We start from the raw sequence: 12,010 nt of genomic DNA, 5'->3' as shown, positions 1-12,010 counted from the left end.
ATATCTAGAAACATGGAATCAGTTTGACATTTCCTGTAAATAGTACTCATTACTTCGTGAGAATAAAAAACTAGTTGTGTTTCACAGGAACGATATTTTTAGAATCCATGTTGTCTGTTTGTCAATAAATGGTTTTCTTTGAGGTAACTCATAACGCTCGAACTCAAAAAATGGTACAAATGGCTCTGAGCACTATGGGACTTAACATCTGAGGTCATCAGGCCCCTAGAACTTAGAACTACTTAAACCTAACTAACCTAAGGACATCACAAACATCCATGCCCGAGGCAGGATTCGAACCTGCGACCGTAGCAGTCGCGCGGTTCCAGACTGAAGCGCCTAGAACCGTTCGAACTCAGTACACGTTCCAAAATCCTACTGCAAATCTACGTTAGTGATATGGTTCTGTAATTTAGCGGATTATTCCTATTTCCTTTCTTGGGTATTTGTGCGACGTGTGCAACTTTCCAGTCTTTAGCTTCGGATATTTCAACGAGCGATCGGTCGTATAAGATTGCTAAATATGGAGTTATTATATCAGCATACACTGAGAGGATCCTGACTGGTTTAGAGCCTGGACCGGAGGTCTTCCTTTTATTAAGTGATTTAAGTTACTTCGCCACACCGAGGATATCAACTTCCAAGTTACTGATGTTGGCAGTTGTTCCTGATTCGAATTCTGGAATATTTACTACGTCTTCTTTGTTGAAGGAATTTCAGAAAACCGTATTCAGTAATCCTGATATAATGCCACTGTCATCAGCAACATCACTATTGTTATTGCGCAGTGAAGGTATTGATTTTGTCTCTGCGCTGGTGTACGTTACATACGAGCAGAACCTCTTTGGATTTGCTGCCAGGTTTCCAGATAGAGTTTCGCTGTAGGAAGTATTAAAAGCACCTCACATTGAATTTCGCCCTTTATTTCGAGCTTCTGTAAAACGTCACCAGTTTTGAGACTTTTTCTTTTCTTAAAATTTAGCATGCTTTTTTTGGTTGTTTCTGCAACAGTCTTCTGACCTGTTTAGTGTACCATGGGACTCAGTACATCTCTTATTAGATTATTTGGTATATGTCTCTCAATAGTCTGGATACTACATCTTCGAATTTAAAACACATCCGGTCTACGCTTGCATATTCAGATTGGAAGGAATGGAGATTGTCTGTTAGGAAGGCTTCAAGCGAATTCTTATATGCTTTTTTAAATATATATGTTTTGCGTTTATTTTTGGTGGGTTGGGATGTTACGGTATTCAGTCTCGCTACAACATTCTTGTGCTCACTAATCCCTGAATGCGTCATGATGTTCCCTATTTGCTCAGGATTATTTGCTGCTTAGAGGTTAATGTTTTCGCAACCATTTACATTTCGATGACTCCTGAAATAATTGCTCAAAATGCTTTTCGCAGAAATTATTTATCACTGTTTGGAAGATGTTTCGTGCATATCACCGACTTTAAATGAGTAATTACGCCGCCGGCCGCGGTGGTCTAGCGGTTCTAGGCGCGCAGTCCGGAACCGCGCGGCTGCTACGGTCGCAGGTTCGAATCCTCCCTCGGGCATGGATGTGTGTGATGTCCTTAGGTTAGTTAGGTTTAAGTATTTCTAAGTTCTAGGGGACTGATGACCACAGATGTTAAGTCCCATAGTGCTCAGAGCCATTTGAACCATTTTTTTGTAATTACGCCAACACATCGAGGTAGATTGAAGTCACTGCCAAGGATAATAGTATGAGAAGGGTGCCTGTCTGAAATGAGACTCAAGTATCTTTTTGAACCGTTCAGAAACTCTACCATTTGAGGTCATCGATAGAAGGAACCAATTAAGAATTTATTCGAGTTGTCAGGTATAACCTCTACCTATACTAGCTCGTAGGATCTATCTACTTCGATTTCACTACAAGATCGACTACTTCTGACGGCAATAAACACATCACCGCTAACTGTATTTAATCTATCCTTTTTGAGCATGGTTAGACTCTTTGTAAAATTTTTGGCGGAGAGTATGTCCGGCTGTAGCCCGCTTTCCGTACCTATAAAGATTTAAGCTTGAGTGCTTTCTATTAGCCCTTGGGGCTCTCGTTCTTTCAGCTACGACAATTTACAGCTGCAATACCAATTTTTCTATTTATACTTTCCTGTGTTCGCCCTTTCTACAATTTCGCGTGACCCTCTAACAAAAAAAAAAAACTGCCCAGTTCCTTACAAACAGCCTCCGCTACCCGTGTAGCCGCTTCCCACAGTCAGAACGGTAATTGCTGCCGATGCGGAGAGGGCGAAGCAGATTAGTAATCCCGTCATCCACTACACGACAATCAATCTGTAGTCGACTGAAATCTAGAAAGAATTTCATCTCTAGGACTCAACAACTGGAGGGAACACGGAGTCTGACAGTGTCACTAGATGGACGAGAATCTGCTGCCGGATATTCTTACGAAGGAAGAGCTAGCTGCAGGAAATAATTTTCGCTACCCTGTTTGAGATCACTCAGTCGTCTTGGGGCTGCCCGCCACTGCAAGACCACAACGAAAACTCGGGCTTCCTTCCAGCTGATGGAGACGTGTCCTGTGAGTGCGGAACAATACAAGAGGTAGCCCACTTGCTCATTGGCTCCCTGTTGGAACAACCTTGCCCTACACAGAACTCGATAGTGGCAAACAACAAGTCACCGGAGCTGCTGCGTTATGGGAATGCTCAACGGACCGGGTAATGAACGAATGAGTTTTTTATTTTTAAACTTTGGGGGGTTATTTCTGCCACATTATCGTTTTCAGTATTAATGATCCAAATGAATGAGGATTTGTTTATCATCTATAATTATTATTTCATGCTGATTTCTTGATTCGCACCAAATACAGGATGTCCCAGGAGGAATAGTTAATAAACAGGGAAATGATAGTAAACGTTTTTCATCTTAGGTACTGTGAAATAAATCTTTCCTACGGTTTCCGTATTTTGAGAGATGGTGGTATGGAACAAAACAATAAGACGTCCAGTAAACATGGGATCTAAAGAGAACGTGTTAACAGCTATGAGCACTTGTTCTTGTTCATCTTCGTTCCAATGAAACACCTGTCTTCTACTGAACACGTGCTCATAGCTCATACGCTATGCATGTTTACTAGACTTTTTGCTTCGAGTGATGGTTCCTGTCGTATCTCAGAATACTAAACTTTCCTCCTGCGACACCTTGTACAGCACTCTCACACTGAAATCCGTTTTCTAGTAATATAAAACGGAATGATGGTTTTTGTACACTCGCTCCAGCTAATCGCGTCCGCAGCTCGTGGTCGTGCGGTAGCGTTCTCGCTTCCCACGCCCGGGTCCCCGGGTTCGATTCGCGGCGTAGTCAGGGATTTTCTCTGCCTCGTGATGATTGGGTGTTGTGTGATGTTCTTAGGTTAGTTAGGTTTAATTAGTTCTAAGTCCTAGGGGACTGATGATCATAGATGTTAAGTCCCATAGTGCTCAGAACCATTTGAACCATATGACCCAGCTAATCGTGTTTCGTCAATCTGGACTCAGAGAACGCTTGAGAAGTTGTGACATCTGTGTTGATCTATGTCTAGTCACGAATGTGTAATACTTCACCCGGAATACTAATTTATTCACTTAAATATCAGAGAACAATTCCAGTTGCGATATAATTCTATTCAACTTGTTGCTCATTCCATGAATTTGATATCGATTGCGACCAAATGAAAAGTTTGATCTGATATAAAATAAGAGGCACTTTCGACCACCACATAAAGCTGCTTCAGATTATTCGTCCCTTTCCATATCGATTATTTTACTTATATTTAGTTTATCAGCTTTTTTCGTGTAGTTCAAGTTTGCGTAGTTGGTTTGTCCCTCGCTTTACTAACATGTATTGGAAGTGACGTAATACGTTTTGTGGGGGATAGCATCCATCATCCCATGCTGCAAGACCTGGTATGAGAACACTGATCATGTCTACTTTGATAGCTTCTTATAGAGAATCTTTACGAACCAATTGGTGTATCTCAGAAGCGAAGCAGAGGATCGAAATACCCCGATCCTGATAATTAGTTTTGTTTAACGACTATGTTTTAATTGCTAATAACTAATTGAAACATCGATAAAATATATTGTTAACTTTTTTAATAGTTGGAATTAATGTCTAAAATTTAAACCTGTGTTCGTAAATGTCGATTGTTATTTGAGAAATGTGTAAAACTTATTTTGATATCAAAATGCGTAAATTTCGGTGCAGGACAACAGAACTATATGAAAATTTAATTTTCAACGAAAATATGTGGAGCTCACGCTACAGAAGCGAAATCCAGACTACCGATACATCACCTGCACCTGCAAGAAAGCTATCAGTTTTCAATCAAACTTACAGTTATCGTCTGACTGCAAAACAAATGACTCAGATTAAAATGTTGGCCCTGAATATTAATAATATTTTTCTTTAGTCTTGCAAACAGTCACTGTACCTGAGCTGTTATTGTAATTACAGAGCAAACGAACATAAAACTTAACGCATCTGATTTTCTGTTAAAACTCCTTGAAAATTCACAAGATAGCACTTTACTGAACTCTTCTACTGGTATTGAGCCTCTGAACTGCTATGATATTAATCTCACAAATACATTCTGACAATCACTGTGCCTTACAATGGGCATGAACTTTGGTGGTAAATAAATTTATTGGCATACCTGAGCGCACGGAGCACATGTCTGCTCTGCAACTGGCTGGTATTAGGAATATTGACGTGCCTATGAAAAAATCAAATTTCAGTTGCCGTACTTACGATGTGCAATGCAAGACGGTATGATAACTCCCAAAATACTTCTCAGCCTGCAGCCCGCGATGTACAATGGGAGTGCGCAGTCATGAAAGAAAAAATGAAAATGCGGAACTAAACTTAACGACAGATAAATTACGACAATTTGTTATAAACACGATTTTGATACGAACAGAACGAGAAATTTGTGAAGGACCTGCAACAGCTTTTCGGGCACTCTAAGTTATCTGTATAATTGGCTATCAACATAAATTTACACGAAAATTAGAATTATAGGACCCGTCATAACTCTGTTATAGGGCTTGTTTGATGCTATGGGGACGATGTGACAAACTACTAGAATAAAAGCAGCAGCCTCAACTGAAGGCGAGCACTTGGAACATGGTCAGTTGAGGTGGCACTCTCGAGTGACTAAAATTGGGGAGCTGCAACCGGTATTCGGCATTTGGCTATTCGTTCGGGTACCTGACGCGTCTCCCTCGCTATTCGGTGAGGTCTTCGTCTTAACGGCCTAATTTACGAAAGCACTGTTAACAATGCGATCATAGCTGAATATCTGTGACAATTAAGAACATCGTATCATTGTTTTTGTTGCACTCACAGCAAGTTAAGCATTCATTGCTCTTCGGTTTCCGCCTAACCACATCCTCGAAAATCGCGACATGTTCGGAAGAAACTACCAAATATTTGAAGCAACCAAGAATACAAATATCACTACTACACATTTCAGCTGCAGAAGTTTCATCTTTCGTTGTTTTTTTTAATCACAAAATCGAAGAAACTCGTTCCTGAGAGAGCACGCTCTTATACGTAAATGACACCGAACATTGCAGAGTATACTTCTATTATATGAATAAGAAAGAACAAGAATACGTTACAACGCAAAGTTGGAAAGAAAATACTAGCACGTAGTAGCATACAAGCCTACTTCCTTCGATCCGCAACACGTCTCTAACCACAATACCATGCCATGCACATGCAATTCGGAGCAAGAGCATTTGTATCGTTTATGATGGCATCTCTTAAAGGCTTTTTACCATCAATGTCTCGTTAACTGGAATTTAGGAGTAACGGATCGTACCAAGAGCGCCACTGCCTTGAACCGGCGTACTGTCATAACACGTAAGTTATAATACAGGGACAACAAAATACAATCAGATCCATTATGGCGTCTCCAAAGCAGGTAGTGAGGGCCTTCACGTGACTGTAGGTTCTGAATTTTAGTCGTTCGTGGCACTCTTGGCAAGATACTGACGGGTGTAGCAAGCAGATGGCTTGACAATAGGTTTAAAGATGCTATTTTTGCCTAGGCAACAGTGCTGCAGCGAGACATTTCAGCACATAGACCTCGTGTCATTGTTTTTGTTTGAAGCAACAATAAATAAATACTATTAGAACTTTCTGTTTGTTACTTATAAATTTAAAAAGCACCTCGATAAAAGTTTGAGGTAATAGTCCGCAACCCTGGACGGCAAATGACTAGAAGACAAGTAAATGGACGGGAGGTATGGATTCCGGAGTGAATGTGATTAGTAGAGACTCCAACAAATGTAATGTAAAATAAACTATGAATGATCGATTTTTCTCGTCACAACGTTACTTCTTCCTAAATATGGTTTTAAATTATTTCGATAACTGACTAATTTACAAATTTTTGTCTTGATAATATAATACACTTTTGTAGTTGCCATAGTTTTGTAGCTACAACTAATACTTGGAAATTATGACAAAGAACTGTACATTTTCTTTCTTCTTATAGGAGTTTCTCCTTAAGCCAGAGGCAACTGTAGAGGACAGAAATTTGGGAACAACAACAGGGGAAGTATCCCTTCAGCACATCTCAGCCACGTGGGATGGCATCAATCCATCTCTTTCCTCGATAAACCTCCATGTTTCACCCGGAAAGCTATGTGCCATTGTAGGACCTGTCGGGTGCGGAAAGGTAAAACACCTCTTTCTGCTTACTAACCTTACAGTTTATCTATAGCTGATGTGCCAATATGTGCCGTCTTTTTATGTTTTATCTTATGTCAGTAAACTTTTCAGCACACATTGATGACACCGCGAACACACTCAAAGGGGAGGTCGGGAGTTCACAAGCATAATTTTCAATGTCGATTATATGGTTAGTTGGTCTGTGGTCTGCAAATGCCGTTCATCTAATTCTTGTACTTTACATTTGAGCTGCTTAGCAAAAGACACATTTTGTCGCAGGTTCTCTGTCACTCCATGTGCTGACGGTGTCTATGTAGACACGTAAATGCTACACTACTGGCCATTATAATTGCTACACCAAGAAGAAATGTAGATGATAAGCGGATATTGATTGGACAAATATATTATACTAGAACTGACATCTGATTACATTTTCACGCAATTTGGGTGCATAGATTCTGAGAAGCCAGTGCCCACAACAACCAACTCTGGGCGTAATAACGGCCTTGATACGCCTGGGAATTGAGTCAAACAGGGCTTGGATGGCGTCTACAGGTACAGCTGCCCATGCAGCTTCGACACAATACCACAGTTCATCAAGAGTAGTGACTGGCGTATTGTGACGAGCTAGTTGCTCGGCCACCATTGACCAGACGTTTTCAATTGGTGAGAGATGTGGAGAATGTGCTGGCCAGGGCAGCAGTCGAACATTTTCTGTATCCAGGAAGGTCCGTACAGGACCTGCAACATGCCGCCGTGCATTATCCTGCTGAAATGTAGGGTTTCGCAGGGATCGAATGAAGGGTAGAGCCGCGGGTCATAACACATGTGAAATGTAACGTCCACTGTTCAAAGTGCCGTCAATGCGAAAAAGAGGTGACTAAGACGTATAACCAATGGCATCCCATACCGTCACGCCGGGTGATACGCCAGTATGGCGATGACGAATACACGCTTCCAATTTGCGTTCAGCGTGATGTCGCCAAACACGAATGCGACCATCATGATGCTGCAAACAGAACCTGGATTCATCCGAAAAAATGACGTTTTGCCATTCGTGCACCCAGGATCGTCGTTGAGTACACCATCGCAGGCGCTCCTGTCTGTGATGCAGCGTCAAGGGTAACCGCAGCCATGGTCTCCGAGCTGACAGTCTATGCTGCTGCAAACGTCGTCGAACTGTTCGTGCAGATGGTTTTTGTCCTTCATACGTCCCCATCTGTTGACTCAGAGATCAAGACGTGGCTGCACGATCCGTTACAGCCAGGTGGATAAGATGCCTGTCATCTCGACCGCTAGTGATACGAGACCGTTGGGATCTAGCACGGCGTTCCGTATTATCCTCCTGAAGCCACCGATTCCATATTCTGCTAACAGTCATTGGATTTCGACCAACGCGAGCAGCAATGTCGCGATACGATAAACCACAATCGCGATAGGCTACAATCCGATCTTTATCAAAGTCGGAAACGTGATGGTACGCATTTCTCCTCCTTACACGAAGCATCACAACAACGTTTCACCAGGCAACGCCGGTCAACTGCTGTTTGTGTATGAGAAATCGGTTGGAAACTTTCCTCATTTCAGCACGTTGTAGGTGTCGCCACCGGCGCCAGCCTTGTGTGAATGCTCTGAAAAGCTAATCATTTGCATATCACAGCATCATCTTCCTGTCGGTTAAATTTCTGCATCTGTAGCACGTCATCTTCGTGGTGTAGCAATTTTAATGGCCAGTAGTGTACTTTCTCCACAAATATCTCCATTCACGCTTCTGGTCATGGACAAAGCAGTGACAATATGATATTACGAGCAGCTGGCCCGATAAGAGTTGTACGAGTGCTGAGTATTTGTTTGAGCGGTTTGTGGCTGGCAAGTTGCTATGATGTGGCTGAGATAGGTAAGTCAGGCTTGACTCAGGACAGAGCCGCCTTGCGATCACGGCCAGACAGCGCGGGCCTGGTGCCGGACGGCAGGCAGCGGCGAGTTGGCGGCATGGAAATCCCGCCAGTGCAACACCATCCATCTTCTCAGATGGCCAGCGGGGGAACTCAGGTGGTGTGCTCGGACTGATTGAGCAGATAAAATGAAAACCTCACATATCAACTGATTTGCGATAGTGACACAAGCTCACTAAAATATACAGGGTGATTCAAAAAGAATACCACAACTTTAAAAATGTGTATTTAATGAAAGAAACATAATATAACCTTCTGTTATACATCATTACAAAGAGTATTTAAAAAGTTTTTTTTTCACTCACAAACAAGTTCAGAGATGTTCAATATGGCCCCCTCCAGACACTCGAGCAATGTCAACCCGATACTCCAACTCGTTCTACACTCTCTGTAGCATATCAGGCGTAACAGTTTGGATAGCTGCTGTTATTTCTCGTTTCAAATCATCAATGGTGGCTGGGAGAGGTGGCCGAAACACCATATCCTTAACATACCCCCATAAGAAAAAATCGCAGGGGGTAAGATCAGGGCTTCTTGGAGGCCAGTGATGAAGTGCTCTGTCACGGGCTGCCTGGCGGCCGATCCATCGCCTCGGGTAGTTGACGTTCGGGTAGTTACGGACAGATAAGTGTCAATGTGGTGGCTCTCCATCCTGCTGAAATATGAATTGTTGTGCTTCTTGTTCGAGCTGAGGGAACAGCCAATTCTCTAACATCTCCAGATACTGTAGTCCAGTTACAGTAGCACCTTCGAAGAAAAAGGGACCAAAAACTTTATTGGCTGAAATGGCACAGAAAATGTTCATTTTAGGCGAGTCACGTTCATACTGAGTTGTTTCCCGCGGATTCTCGTCGATTCACTTCTGCCGTACTCAATAACACAAAAAGCTTTCTGTTGAGCGGTCGCCATCTTAGCATCAACTGACGCTGACGCCTAGTCAACAGCGCCTCAAGCGAACAAAAGTACAACTAAATGAAACTTTATAGCTCCCTTAATTCGCCGACAGATAGTGCTTAGCTCTGCCTTTTGGCGTTGCAGAGTTTTAAATTCCTAAAGTTGTGGTATTCTTTTTGAATCACCCTGTACACCACGATCATATAATTACGAGGCGTGTTTTTTTAAGTAAGTACCGTTTTGCCACACCGCGGCGTCAGTGCTGCGGTCGGCGTTCTGCGCATGCGCAGTGGGTACCTACATCTGTTGTCTACGCACTGACGTCATTACAGTCTGATTCTTCCTTGTTTACGTTGTGTACTGAGTGTTTAAGATGCCTCCGATAATCGTGAGTCCCGCCGACTGTGAAGTACGGGCTGTTATAGGATTTCTTAGTGCTAAAGGCCTAAAAGCGATCGATATTCATTGTGAGATATGTGAAGTTTACGGAGAAAATATTATGAGTGATGGAATGGTAAGAAAGTGGGTGAGAGCATTTAAAGATGGCCGCACAAATGTGCATGATGAACAACGGACTGAGCGTCCTTCGGTCGTTAGTGAAAGTTTGGTGCAGGTAGTGGACAATAAGGTGAGAGAAAACAGACGCCTTATGATTACCTCCTTGTGGGGTGACTTTCCTAATGATTCATGTAGTGTTTTGTATGGCAGTGTGACCGAGCACTTCAATTACCGAAAATTGTGCGCACATTGGCTACCGGAAATGTTGACGGATGTGCACAAAACCAAACGTTTAGACAGTGTATTGACTTTCCTTGAGCGGTACCACCACGACGGTGACGATTCCTTAAGCCAAAATGTTACGGGCGATGAAACACGGGTGGCCTACGTCACACCAGAATCAAAGCAACAGTCCATGGAATGGCGGCATTCAGATTCACCCAGAAAAGTGAAGTTTAAGCAAACAATTTCTGCCCAGAAAGTCATGTGCACAGTTTTTTGGGACAGAAAAGGAGTATGCTTGTGGAATTTCTGCCTCATAATGTGACAATCAATGCAGCAGCTTACAGTAAGACATTGCACAATCTGCGCCGTTCAATCCTCCGTACAGCTCCGATACTGCGCATAGTGGCTACGATCTGTTCCTGCACTTGAAGAAGCACCTGGGCGGTCAGCGTCTTCAAGACGATGACGAAGTCAAAACAGTGATGATGCAGTGGTTAACAAGTCAGGCGGCAGACATCTATGAGGAGGGTATTCAAAAACTGGTACAACATTATGATAAGTGCCTTAATATTGACGGATATTATGTAGAAAAGTAGATTAAAGTACAGGCTTTCATGTAAAAATAAAATTATTGAGATATCTTAGCACATCTTTTTTTAATTTCAAATTGGTACTTACTTGAAAAACACATCTTGTGTTATCAGTAAAGTTATTAACATTTAAATTCTTCTTGTTGTTCAGTCTCCAGCCATCAGGTTGATTAGCAGCAGCTCAGCGAGCATTTCTGTTTTCACCCTTCCTTTTGAGAGCGGTATAGGTGGTGCACCTGATAACCTCCATGACTTGGTTGATCTATAAGGGCCGTTCAGTAAGTATAGCAACGTATTTTTTTTTCTCGGCCAATTTCGGTTTTAAAAAAATGTGGAATTCGCTGTGGGACAGGTTGGAGTATTCCCGCTTCAGCCCCTATATTTTCATGAGGTACAGATAGGTGACGGCGCTATAGGCACCCTTCAAAATGGCGTCTGCAATGGGGGTGCGTTCCAAGTAGAGAGCTGTCACTGAGTTTCTTTCGGAGGAAAACAAGAGCATCGCAGATATTCGTAGGTGCTTGCAGAATGTCTACGGAGACATGACAGTGGACAAAGGCACGGTTAGTCATTGGACGTGGCGTCTGTCATCATTGCAACAAGGTCGCGCAAACCAGTCCGATTTCCCGCGTGTCGGTCGGCTGCACTCAGCTGCGACTCGTGCAATGTTGGAACGTGCAGACACTCTCATTCGAGGTGATCGACGGATCACAACCAAATACCTCGCCGCACAACTGTGAATGATGGCGAGGTTATTGACGTAGCAAGAGGTTGACTTCAATGTCGACCATTAGAGTGACATACAGATCCTCCCAAAAAGTGGCGTAAGTCCGTTGTGTTGAACGGAGATTATGTTGAAAAGTAGGGTTTTGTAGTTAAAAGAGAGAAGAATAATACGTTGAATTGAAATCTTGAACAAAGCCAACCTGCTTTCAGGAAAAAAGCTGTGTTGCATTTTTTATTGACCGCCTTCGTTTTCTAGTCTCGATTTACCTCTTGCATTCTTCTCTTCTACTGTTACCTTCAATGATACTTGTGATGATATCATCATGTCTCCATATCTTCCTCAGGAGACAAAGCTTCTCTTCCTCCACTCTGTGGAGCACCCCTTTGTTTGGTATCTTGCCTACCAAGGAAATCATG

The 12,010-nt window shown here is 42.6% G+C and overlaps 1 protein-coding gene across 1 annotated transcript in view; it reads left to right on the top strand.

The window, feature by feature from the left end:
- Window positions 1-12,010, top strand: part of LOC126162645 (ATP-binding cassette sub-family C member 4-like) — a 335,428-nt gene that overhangs the window by 107,112 nt on the left and 216,306 nt on the right. The window contains exon 11 of the mRNA XM_049919282.1: window positions 6,530-6,712. Within this exon, the coding sequence (XP_049775239.1) occupies window positions 6,530-6,712 (183 nt within the window). The remainder of the gene's footprint in view (window positions 1-6,529; window positions 6,713-12,010) is intronic.

The sequence above is a fragment of the Schistocerca cancellata genome, chromosome 2, assembly GCF_023864275.1.
Source record: "Schistocerca cancellata isolate TAMUIC-IGC-003103 chromosome 2, iqSchCanc2.1, whole genome shotgun sequence".
Lineage (NCBI taxonomy): Eukaryota > Metazoa > Arthropoda > Insecta > Orthoptera > Acrididae > Schistocerca > Schistocerca cancellata.
The sequence above is the reverse complement of the archived record's forward strand: the minus strand, read 5'-3'. Positions and strand labels throughout refer to the sequence as shown.